Source organism: Festucalex cinctus, chromosome 4 (assembly GCF_051991245.1).
Source record: "Festucalex cinctus isolate MCC-2025b chromosome 4, RoL_Fcin_1.0, whole genome shotgun sequence".
Classification (NCBI taxonomy): domain Eukaryota; kingdom Metazoa; phylum Chordata; class Actinopteri; order Syngnathiformes; family Syngnathidae; genus Festucalex; species Festucalex cinctus.
Window position 1 is genome coordinate 7163056 of NC_135414.1, and position 13051 is coordinate 7176106.

The 13051-nt window shown below is 40.1% G+C and overlaps 1 protein-coding gene across 2 annotated transcripts in view; it reads right to left on the reverse strand.

Moving 5' to 3' along the window:
• usp10 (ubiquitin specific peptidase 10) overlaps positions 1 to 13051 on the reverse strand; it is a 26498-nt gene continuing 13447 nt past the window's right edge. For both annotated transcript variants that reach the window (XM_077518504.1, XM_077518503.1), the window contains 10 exons: positions 12270 to 12361; positions 9485 to 9594; positions 9351 to 9406; positions 9172 to 9275; positions 8761 to 8860; positions 8464 to 8644; positions 7525 to 7690; positions 6853 to 6997; positions 6521 to 6586; positions 1 to 2708 (listed from right to left, as the gene is read on the reverse strand). In XM_077518504.1, coding sequence (XP_077374630.1) covers positions 2521 to 2708; positions 6521 to 6586; positions 6853 to 6997; positions 7525 to 7690; positions 8464 to 8644; positions 8761 to 8860; positions 9172 to 9275; positions 9351 to 9406; positions 9485 to 9594; positions 12270 to 12361 — 1208 coding nt within the window. In that variant the 3' untranslated portion in view covers positions 1 to 2520. The remainder of the gene's footprint in view (positions 2709 to 6520; positions 6587 to 6852; positions 6998 to 7524; positions 7691 to 8463; positions 8645 to 8760; positions 8861 to 9171; positions 9276 to 9350; positions 9407 to 9484; positions 9595 to 12269; positions 12362 to 13051) is intronic.

Consider the following 13051-nt stretch of genomic DNA (forward strand, 5'->3'; position numbering starts at 1 on the left):
TCCATGTCATTATTAGCAAACTGCTTTTTGCACAATCCTTTATTTGAACAACAAACAAAATAGAATGGCGGCGGCCTGAAATTCAAAAGACAAAAAGATAGTTGTATAACCCCGGCAGACAGTGTTAGGAGCTCAGACCAAAGACACACATGAAGCAATTGGAAACCTCACGATGTCCGGATCAAAGTCCAAATGTCCTGACATTCTTCTGATTCTTTGGGGAATAAATATGCAAATGAAAATCAATGTCACAGTTTGGGAAGAAGCACTACAAAGTTTGCAGTACAATTTGTGCACAGGAGATGAAGACAGCCAAAATGTTTCTTAAAAATAAGCAGGGGTCCAATATGGTGTCCTTTGGTTTCGTTGGCAAAGGTTTTAAACTTTAAAACCCACAAGTTCTACTAAATTTGTCTTAAAATAAGTGTTGAATTCTGGAGCTACCTTAAAGACCCTGTAAAGTGAATTCAGAGATTTGAACCAAGTAGAACAGAAGTGTGAAGATATAATACTGTGTTTTTTACTTTTTCAGTTTGGCCAATAATTTGGGGGCAACTCAAATGAGGCCTGGTGACAAACATCCGCTCACCACAATTTGAATCACTGGTTATGATCCAATTATGAGTTTATTACTACAAGCTGTTGACTCGCAAGCGAGCTGGTGGCTAGCGCCTATTAGTGCCGGGTGCAAAGCCCCGCAACGACCTGGTGGAATATATTCCATCCACCGTAGGCTTTCAGTTGATTTTTGTGGCGAAACATGTAGAGATGCGTTAGCATAAAATAAGATGCTAGACCAAGTAGCATCCATTTTTCAGAAGGGTGTAGTTTTATGGATTTTGCAGCATTTGTGAGCAGAGACAGCTCCTTGATTGTTGTTTTGGTTGTTTTTTAACAGACTTTGAAGCCTCCTTATGTACACCTACAGTTTTGCTTGTTTTTAATCATTCAAATTCGCCCAAGTTGTTGACAGCACTCTTCAAAACTTTTTTTTCACTTTACAGAGACTTTAATGACAATGTTTCTTTTGGCGGTACGGGGTGCACTTGAATAAAACTCCTTGTCACGTACTTGGTGAAAAATGCAATGTTGGCGAAAGTGGTTGAGACATTGAATTAAGTATGGAGCAAAGAACTACATCTTTAGTCATCGTTGTGCTTTAGCCTGTGTCTTTTCCTTTGAAAACATCCAATTCAAATGCAAGCGTAAGTCAGCGGGGAGCATGAACGTGAGGGCATCCTATAAGCGACCGAAACAAGAACTAACATTTTAGTAGGTTGAACAAACAAAAATCGTCACAGTCAATGAATTATGCAAAAAAAGAAAAAAAATATGATCAACAAAAGCAAACACTATCTCCATTTGTGTGTCTGTGCAACTGTGCACATATCCGAGCACTGGTGTGGCCTACTTTTTTCGCACCCTTCAAGATACCGCACAAACAGCGGGGACGTGCGACTTCAAAATGCCCACCCGATCCGGGTGGGGAAAAGATCACAGATGGAACCTAAGGCTGTCACCCCTGTCCCCCACAGCTGAGTTATTGGGGGGAGCTGGATGGGTGCTGTGGCTCTGAAACACTGACGAGCCATCTGGCGAGTGGGGGCGATACAGATGACGACAAATGGATCCAAAAGGAAATGTACAAAGTAAACGAGGGCAGCTCTTGCAGTGGAATCTATCTTTTGATTAATTGCCATCTCCAGTGCAAACAATCTAAAAACAAGCAAAGTCCTTCAGGACTGCATGTTTTGTTGTGTTTTTACATTTTAGTCTAAATAGTTGCAAATATGCCTGCCACATTATAATCATCAGTTATACTTTGTGCACAGAAAGCTATCTTAAATTCTAAAGCGCAATAAAGACTTTGTTTAGATACTCTTTGCAGACAAAGACCCAGAGTGTTCACTTCAGATTCCGTGGAGCCCAGCCCTCAATGTGTTTGAGAGCTCAACCTGTACCTGGGCGAGGAAGAGGAGATGAGCAGGCTTGGGATGATGACGACGATGCTGGTGCTAGGCCTGGTCAATGCGCTCATCCAAAAACGGGCCTTTTCACTGTGGCTCTCCTAATGAAAAAAAAAAAAAGCCAACACTGATAATTCCGGGTGGTTCCGCTCCGTTGGGAGACGATACCACAGCAGTCCAGTTCGCAGTTCTCCATTTGAAACGGCTATTCTTTTACATTTTTTTTTCTTTTTTGTTGAGACGAACAGAAAACGACAGCAGTGGTGCACAGAGAAGAGCGAGCCGTTGCAAGGAATTCTTGGTGAATGCAACTTGTGTCTCCTCTTGGGAAGAGGTGCTGGAAAAGCTGGCTCTCAAGGAAACAGGGACACGAGGGAAGAGGAGGAAAATCTTGCAAGAGAACAAAGTCGGGCAGTGTTCCTGTTCATATGTTCCACATGTGTTTGTGTGTGTCACGTGTAAGATGAGGGGAGTTGTTAGGCATGGATGTGTGTGCGTGTATGCTTTTCGCCTGCTCCGCTGGCGATGTGCGTGCGTGTATGTGTATGCGCGCCTACAAGAGGTCAACGCGGCGGTAGTACAGCAGGTAAGCCGTGCGCTCTGCAATCTGCTTGACCACCAGGTATTGGTTGATCACCTTCACCGCCTGGTCGTCGATGCGCAGCCAGCCGTTAAGACCGATGTGGAAGACATCCGTGGTGTAGTGACCGCCTGTTGCGCTGTTCCCGTGGTGATAGACCACTGCCGGGGACAAAGACAAACATCTCTTTTTAAAGCACTCCTTTCTGAATTTGAGCAAGATGATAAAACAGTAATGCATGTGAAAAGCCATTTGAGCATTTAGCTCATTCACTCCCGGCCATTTTCACTGAAGCAACCCCCTTCGCTCCCAATTGTTTTACTGGGTTTTGACTGATTTTGCAAGGCCCACAGAATATTGTGTTCGATTGCTATAAAAACATGGAACCCACCAAAAGAAAAGATTAGTCTCTTCTTTCATCAGGAAAAAATATATATATTTATCTTTTTTCCATTTTACAGCAATTAGCATTAGAATTTAGCTAAGTTTAATCATTATTCACAAATCTGTTTCGAACTGTGGGGAAATCAGCTCGTTTGCAACAGCCCTGGTTGATCTCATACTCTGCTGCCACCTGCTGGCCGTTTTTGTAATAACTACCATTGCTTCAACCGTTCTATGCAGTTCAGAGGCTGCATCAAAGCCTTCTGTTTGCTCTAGCATTAAAAAAACAAACAAACAAAAAACGTATAAATATGCCTTTGCGACACTTTAAATATTTAGAATAGAACTTAATTATATGTTTTTGGGAGCAAATTAGTTAATTGATGTCAAGTACTTGGTCCTCACCAGTACGACAATTAAGCACACTGGTAAAAAGGTTGTGTCGTACTAGAGGTGTGCAAAATTTCCGATTCTTAGATTATTCACGATTCGGCCGTGGAACAATCGAGAACGATTCACAAACGTCCAAATTCCGATTATATAAATATGCCAAGGGAAGCGAAACGAGCGAAAAGTACGCGGAACTGAAACGCAGTAGTGCGCGCGGTCTTCGGGACGCTTTTTGGGACGGACCGAGAGTACACATCCACAACTCATGCCTCGAGATTCAAAACAACAACAAGCATGGCTGAGCTGACCAACCCACCTCTTCATGACATCAGACCTGCTCCGAAAAGGCAAACAACTTGAGGCGGAAGTATCAGCTAGCTGGCTGCAGTGCGTCGGTTAGCGTTCTACAGGGCGCCGCGCAGTGATACGAACGAACGAACAGAAAAGTAGTGGCTGGCGGTAATGGCGTCTGACTTTATTCAGAAAAGAGTATTGTGGTGGAAATGTATCACGCTTTTGAAAACAAAAAGTTTTTAGAAGAAAAACGCTTTATTTCCGAGACCCCAGCCAGCTTGCTGGACTATTTTCTTTTTTATTTTCTTCTCGTCCAACGTCGAACCAGAACTGGTGTCACCGAACGCTGTCAGAAAGAAGTCAGTGCTGATCGCACACACGGGAGGTGAGGATCAAATCGAGATTCATGTTAAAAAAGCCGAACGATCCCATTAATGTTTACACGTTCATGTTTACACAAGTTAAAAAGCAGAAAAGCACTTGAGTTTTTTTTTTTTTTTTGTACCTCTGAGAAACTTTAATGTTTACATGTTCATCTTTACACAACTTAAAAAGCAGGAAAGCACTTTTTTTTTTATAGGCATTTGTATTGAAGTAGTAGTTCACATTGTCTTTCATTTATACCTCAATGCACTTTTGAGTGGATAAAAATAATATATTTTTGCTCAATGCTATGTTTTATTCTGTTGAAGACTGAATATACTTAAAAGCTGTTGTTACAGAATGAGGACTTGAGTATTTTATTTACTGTTTTGAACTGTTAACTTGATACTGAAATAGTAGTTTATGTAGGCCTGAGAGGACTTTTGTACTATTTTTGTAACTAATGTACGAAACATTAAAAGCACCAAAATACATTGGTTTTTTTCTGCTGCCTGGGGGGGAAATCAATAATCGTTTTATAATCGAATCGTAGCCTCTGAATCGTAATCGCAATCGAATCGTGAGGTGCCCCAAGATTCCCACCTCTATGTCGTACTATATTTTTTTTCCCACTCATAACACTTTTGGCCTACTAGCACTCAATTAAACCTTACTAGTAAATTGTGCTGCATGATTAACACTACAGTACTTGGCCGAACTCGTAAACCCAGTCACACCAAAATTCCCATTAGTAATGTCCAAAGCTGGAAAAATTTAGTACAGTGGTGTAAGGCAGTAGAGGAAAACCACTTTTAAGACAGCTGTTGTCCTAGAGCACCCTAGTTATTTTAAAATGATTCTTAAGGATATTTAATGCTACGTTCTCACCAAATCCGAAAAGGCGAACTGGAACGCTCCCTTCGCAAGCGTTTCACCGTGTAGAGTGTTTTTGGAATGATTGCTGCTCATTCGCGCTTTCGTGAGCACTGGAGCGGAGGAGGCGTGTCCCTTGGTGAACAAGGAAATCGAGCACTTTAGCGAGTCAATGATAAGTGGGCGCCGCCAACTACTTCCACTTCTTTCCTGAAACAAAACAGCCGTGGCACTATTTTCTCCTCTTTTGAGGTCCGTGATAGCACTTTCACTTTTTTTTAGTGGAAATCTGGCAGCCGGCATTTGTACTAAAAATAGCTTTGGCATTAATAATAAGCACTGCTGCTAAGTCGGTACAGTTCAAAAGCAAGTAAACAGGCTTACCAGCACTTTCTTGATCATCATTCTGTCACGGCTGGCCGTGTTGTTGCGCTCGGGGTGACAATAGAGAGCACACTGTGTGTGACGTGGCCCGTACTCGATTGGCTACCGCGATGCGAAACGCGAAAAAAATTGTATTTTTTGAACTTCGACGAATATGCGGATTTTCGTCACGAATGTGCGGATTTTCACTGCTGCGCACCGTGTCCCAACGCGCGAAACGTGTCCTCCACGCCGCCCCACGCACTTTCGTTCCGTTGCGCCCAAACTCCATTGACTACAATGCAAACGCGCCGCCGTATCGCCATCCCTCGCTTTTGGTGAGAACGCAGCATTATATATGCTCAAACTCAAAGGGCAACATTTAAATGAAAATTTCATGTCAACTTACCAATATGCTCTTTGGCTTCACTAGTAGCGCAACTACACGTCTTTAGTGAGGAAAACTACACTAGTTGACAACTTTGTTCTGTACTACTTGTGACTTGTGACATTATTGAATTAAAAAAAAAATAAAAAATCTGGCGTTTCATTAGCAGTAACAAAGATGTCAACTAGTGCACAGGTTTGTCTTACTAGTAACGTGTGGTTGTCCTACGAGTATGTCAATGTTGTCATCATTTTCACACTACTATGACATAGTGCGATGCGACTGAGTCGTCCTACCAGTACATTGAATTGACAGTGGCAAAAAACTGAGCAACTGGTTGTGTTGAGTGTTTATATAAAACACAAGTCATTTACTACAATAAAAATGATAAGTGTTTGCAACCACAATATAGCTACCCAATAAGCTAACAGTTAGCCTAGCGTCTTATTTTATGGCAGCTTTGATACCACGTGGCACCACATTACCTCTCACAGGTCAGTCTTATTACTTCGGCAGAAATCTGCTGGGGTGGTGGTATACATTTGTGTGCGGTAAGTCATCTACACATTTATTCCTTGTCATGGTTGGGGTCTCACAATCCAAAAATGCATTAGGCTGTCAAAAAAAACAAAAACAAAAAAAACAAACAAACAAAAAAACAAAACAAAAAACGATCATTTTGTATGGGATTGGGGGTTGCCAATGGCACGTCAAATTTCAGGCGCCAAAAAAAAACAACTAACTGTTATCAGTCTTTTAGAAGCTGTGAGGGGGTAATCAGTCATTGAAATGGAAAAAAAAAAAAAAAAAAGATCATTTCTGGCCAGTGTTGAGAAATAGTGCTCCCAATACACCATCTGAACACGAGTAAAATAAAACTGTTACAAAATGAATACAAAACAAAGTCGCTGAACTCACCTGCAAAGAGCCTGTACGTTCTTTGGCCTTTCACAACTTTGCTCCTCACTCCAGAAGACAGGAGGTCTGCAGGATTTCACATGAAAGGCTAAGTACAAACTGAGTTGCATCCTGTTCTATTGCTGTCATTATTGGCAGCCACAAAAGTGAACGGCAGTGCTTGAAAATAGGCGTGTAAACAGAATGTAGGCCAGTATTTGCCATGTGACAGAGACATTTACATTCAAGAGTTGTACAATAAATATAAAAGCCTGAATTTATTGAGGTGTCTGGCAAATAAAGCCTACAATAAAAGGTTTTATAAGGACCGTGGTCTCTTAAAACAGTCATACCTTTGCTTATTTCCAGATCAACGGGGTACTCAATGATCTTGTTGAGTTTCTGACAGCCTCCAGTCTTCTCAAAGACAAATCTCTTGAGATGGAGCACCAGGACGGGGGGCAGCTCCTCCAGAGTCACCCTCCGACTGACCTCAATCTGACACCAGGGATGAAAGTGTGCGCAATCATGACTAATTGTGGGGGTAACAAGATTTGTCCCAGACCATGAAAAAGTTTGGGTAACGCTGATTTATAAGTGTGGAACTTAAGATAAAATGCAATAAAAAAAATGTTGCAAATAAGAGAGAAGGCGACGAGAGAACAGAAGAGAACATTTCGATCTCGCCAAGTGATGACTTGTAAATCATGTTGGTGTTTTGGAGGCATTAAAACACACAACATTGTGTCTCTGCAGCAGGTTGAAGTCAACCCAAAATGAAGATAACCTTAAGCAGCCCCCTCTAAAAAAAGTTAAAAAAATATCCACCATATGTTAAACTATTAGAGGACACCAAGTCTCAGCCACTCCCGTGAAATTTTTTGCAAATAACAGGTTGAAAACAATCTTGCATTTTTGTTTTACTAACAAATGAGCCAACTAAAACTCGGTGTGCAAGCCAAGAAGCTGTGGTACAAGTGATGTCTAACAGCACGTAGCATCCACATGTGGCACTTCTTTCATACCTCTTGCTTGCTTTTGGAAGTGTAGCCCTGAACCGACTCTCGGGCAACCAGCGTTTCCAAGGCCTCCTGGACAGTGCGGACCTTCTCCGACTGGATATCGAGCTGCAGTGTAAAGAAGGGCTGCAGTGTGGCCGACTCCTTGGAGTTCTGCTGATAAACCACCGACCTGCCGCACGAGCAGAACAATAAGGTCAGATAACACTTCGGGTCATTGAGTGACAATTACATTAAAGGCAAATATTCTCCATTTTGTATAGTTACAGTCAGAATCTAATCAGCCAAAAGCACAAAACCAGCAACAGTCAAAAATGAAAGATATTGGACGACAAAATTTGTGTAATTCCAAATTAAAGGTTTCCTCATGTTGTCCAATCCACTGGTCTGTATTATAAGTCTTGTTTGGAAATTGACAGAAACCAGTTTAAACATTTGTGAACATGCAGGAATGAAATTCTTTTTAACTTACTGTACTTTAACACATTTGACTTGTATCTGTCAATAAATACCTAAACAAAATTTAATGAGTAATGTGAGAAAAGGCTGCAAAAGACATTTTTGGAACCCCCTGCATTAACAGCTACATACTGAATGAAAGATCCTGTGACAATCACATTGTCATGGGGCAACAAATTCTTCGCTAAATTACACTTACAAGTGCCAAAAATAACCATAGAGAGCAAAAGAGCAGACAAATATACACCCCCGCAACCCTGTGTTCTATTTTTCTGCTTCAAAACAATGTTGAGAAAATAATGTGGACTGTGCCAGACCAGAAGCTCATACAACATATTATTAAGAGCAGCTTCGCCCACTCTGGGTCTTGCCTTTCAAGCGGGCCAGAGGTTAAGTGTGTCTGTGGGCGGCTACCACACGCCTTCTCTCTCATGAGACATTCACAGAAGCAGCGCCGCTATTTTAGTTTTGGTTTGGTCCGCGTACCTAATGTGTCCTCCAAATATGTCAGTGATGGGCGTGCGGACAAAGTCGGCTTGGCGTGTGATGGAAGTCTTGTTACGGGGGCCAACTTGCTCCCACTCGTCCTCGCTCCCTTCTTCGTCCTTGTCGGCGTCGTCTTCCTCCACACCTGGCAGCGACTCTGGGCCGTTGGGTGTGGGGATTTCTGCTCAAAAAAAGAAATGAGGGAAAACACATGACATGATCATGTGAATGTTTATTTACTGAAAAGCGCCACGTCAGTGTCTCTCATCAATTGAACAGTCCGTCAAAGGTGCTTACTCTCTTCCTGAGGCGAGATTAGTTTTTTCAAAGCCAGCATCTCCTCGTGTAGCCCGTTAAGAATGAAGCCGAGATACTCCTCTGCATCTTCCTGTCGTCCCTGGAAGCATGTCAGCACCAATTAAAACAAAAATGCCTACCTTCATAGAAAACATCGCATGAAGGTGTGCGCAGACACGCTCATTAAATTTGTTGTTTTTGTACAATTCGCAAGAAAATACATTTTGAGGTATTGCTGGATTCAGCACATTTAATGCTTACATTTCCACACCTAGTCACATTGTAATTAAAAGTGTGCATTTTGTAAAACTAAGAACACTTGACTTCCAGCACTGAGTGTTCCAGAGATCATGAAAAAATAAATATGCAACACCTTGATACAACAAAGTCAAAGAATTTGAGGCGGCATACCTTTTCAGAGAGACTGGACTTGATGAGTGTGAGGAGTCTGTAAATGTACGTTGGCTCAAAGGGAATGCCGGGCCGAATGTCTTTCACCACCTTATCGCCAACAGCTGCGGACAACGCATTGGGTCAGTGTTGCCAAGAGAAGAAATGATGTCAAACCATCTTCAGGAAAAGCATCTTACCAGGTTTGGGTTTAGCAGGCACCGGCATGTTCGTGAACTCATTCACCAGCCTCACGCTTGATAGTTAAGACACAAAAGGCCACCAGTCAGCAAAGCGCATTCAGTCAACACCATAGCACAACAACGTTACTCACAAGTTGTCTATCATGGGAGTGGATGTGCACGGTCTCTGTGCTTCACTGTGTAGAGGAATGGACTTCATCAGGTGATACATGGGGGGACACGCGATCAGGGCTTGCAGAGTCTGAGGGCTTCGAGTCAGGAAAGAAAAACTGGCAGGGTGAAAAGATGGTTGATGATTCATGAGATCAGCATTTCCCAACATTTCAGCCAAGGACAGATTTTATTAGAAAAATCTCACAGCACACCACCAGACCAAAGTGGTCATAAAAATATACTGAAACACTGACAAACCCATCTCAATTTAGTCATAAAATAAAATGTGTGTGAGTGTATGGCAAGTTATGTATGAAAGGCAACAGGTGGATACACAGTAGCACATTCTGCCATGTGTTGGAAGAATAACAGGCAGTCAATATAAGGACTTACGGTTTAGTCTAAGACAAAAGGCACAACAGGAGTTAGTTTGTAAAAGAAGCATATTTTAACTTATTCACGGCCAGCTATTTTAGAAAATTTCACATTTTTCAATACCCACATGTATATTATATATAAACCGTGTCTGCCAAATGACAGAATAGACTCTTTCTGCCTTGTCTCATTTTTTTTTATTTTATTTTTTTTTAAGAATTGGAATATTATGGTTAGGATTATTTTCTATAATGCAATTAAATAAGCAAAAATGCCATACATTCTGGATTCATTACAAATCAACTGAAATATTGCAAGCCTTTTGTTTTAATATTGCTGATTATTACCTTTTCAGCCAAATAGCATATCTTAAAATATGAGAATATCTCCTCAGACCAAGTCATAATAAAAAAAAAAGCCATAATCAGCAATATCAAAACAATAAAAGGCTTGCAATATTTCAGTTGATTTAATGAATCCAGAATGTATGGCATTTTTGCTTATTAAATTGCATTATAGAAAATAATGGACTAAATATTGCAAACCTTTTATTGTTTTAATATTGCTGATTATGGCTTTTTTTATTATGACTTTTAAATATTCTCATATTTTAAGATAGGATATTTTACTGAAAAGGTAATAATCAGTAATATTAAAACAATAAAAGGCTTGCAATATTTCAGTTGATTTGTAATGAATCCAGAATGTATGGCATTTTTGCTTATTTAATTGCATTACAGAAAACAATGGACTTTATCACAATATTCTAACTTTCTGAGACAGTCCTGTGTATATATACACACCGTAATCGACAGCAGAAAAATGTAGGTTGCACAAAATGCATCCATTCTCCCATAGACTCTCAAACTATGTTTATTTTGTATAAAATGGGGCATTGATGTCATCTACTGGTGGTTGGGCATCAGTTGAGTTTTTTCCAAGTTTGACATTTACAGTGGAGCATAATCAGATTCTCCCCCATCTTGCCCCGTTGAAAAAAATGTAATTGACAAGTATACTTTGCAAAGGCAGTGATGATAATTTGACACTTTTTGTAATCTTCTATTTTATTATTTAATACCATGTTATTATTATCCTTATTACTTTGTTTTATTTCTAGTGTTGGTTATAATTCTTAGATCTCTAAAACTAGGCTTATCATGATCCAATCAATGCGATCAGAGATCACGTGATTTTGAGATGAACGAAATCGTCTGAAAAGGACTGGATTTTTAAATGTTCTTAATTACAAAAGTTAACAATAGTTGCGCTCTTTACTTAATCTTAAACACTGCTGATTTAGAGCCATAAAAAAGGTATTATCTTTAAATATCATTAAAAAATAAATAATCATGAGATAATTGAGACAATTTGGATTTGGTCTGATTTTTCTTCATTGTATTTCACTGCAGAGGTACCCATCAGGACTCTGCATCAGAAGGTACTCAAAATCAAATGACTTGGACTCGGGTGCAAAAACAATGTGATTGGAACATCTATCTTCAACCAACACTTTTACTATGCATAGCACTTTGTCGCAGCTGTGGTTGTTTCTTTTTAAAGTGCTCCAGAAATATAGTGAACATAATTTCCCGCTGCACAGCTGATAATCGCACTAATTTGCTGTAGAACAGTAGTTGGCAACTTGGCAATCGCTGAATCACAAACTAGTATTGTATGTTTTCATTCAGACAATACACCCATCTGTCAATGTACATTTTGGTACAAATAATCAGGACAATGCAAGAGGTAGCCATTTATGTCTGTGTACAATTTGATGCTAACACAAATAATTGGTGGGGCTTCCCAAGACAAAAAAGCCTAAACAGAAAATTTAAACCCTAACGAAATGCTGCATGAAACCAAACGCACAACAACCTGTTTAATTGAGCAGTGCTACTAAGAAAAAAGGGTAAAAAGAGTTATTACTAGGGGTGTGAATTGCCTAGTACCTGACGATTCGATTCGTATCACGATTCACAGGTCACGATTCGATTCGATACCGATTACTCCCGATACGAATTTATAAGTCGATTGTTGCGATTTTTTTTCATTCAAATTTAGAAAATACTAATCAGTAAGCTTGTAGAGTGTAAGATTTATATGAAAATGTATTATTTATCTGAAATTTCAGTCTTATAGAGGTTGTAATCTGTTTCATGTTTGAACAGCATTAAAATAAAATATTAAGGCTTAATGTTCCATTCATATAACATTCTTCCATGCTCAAGGTGTGAATCCTAAAAAAACAAAAAAACAAAAAACGATTCTGCCGATTATTGAATCGATTCGAGAATCGCGCGATGTATCGCGATATATCGCCGAATCGATTTTTTTTTAGCACCCCTAGTTATTACACATTTCTGAAGGCAGATGTTGAAAGGATACAGCGTTGATGTAGCACCAGTTTCCTTTGTTGACAAGTCCTCTCGGCTGCAAAGACACTGGTTTATGTATCAACTTCACATTCTCAATAAGTTCTGGGGATTCAAACAGACAACAATCTTAAATAGGCAGGTTCATTTTACACTTAGCATCATCATGCAATCAGATGTTCTCATATTGTAACATGTTCCTTCTTCCAGCCGTGTCTCTTGTGAAAGCAACGTAAGAGACATCTGAACGGGAGTAAGGTTATGCTGTACCACGCCTAGGAAGGGAGACTGCCATTAAAACAGCTCCCATGGTAACGTGGAAAAGTGGGGGGTCATTGGGGTATTTGGACAACCTCTACTCAATTCTAGCTTTTTGTTGAATTCTAAAGCAAAACAAATTCATAAACCAAAGACTCACTTCACTTAGAATACCACATGTATCATAATGGGACAACACTTCCATACAAGTCACAAAAACAATATCGTTCACAATACAGTAATTGTGTAAAATTGAAATCACATACAGACTAAAGTTCTGTTTTGTGTTAATGGCTACAAATGTGTTCTTGGATATCAGTCAAATTTAAGCCATCTGTGAGCCTCTCCGACTCTGAAAATGCTCCAGAGGAGGAACCTAAAAACAAAAACAAGCCTGCGTACACATTTCCTTGTTTGCCAGGCATTGTCTTGTCCAGTCCTATTAATCATGCAGCGAAAGCAGTCATTTTACACACTGGACAAAAACACTGACCTACAATGATGCACATCAAGTGCATACAAAAGAACTGAAAAGTG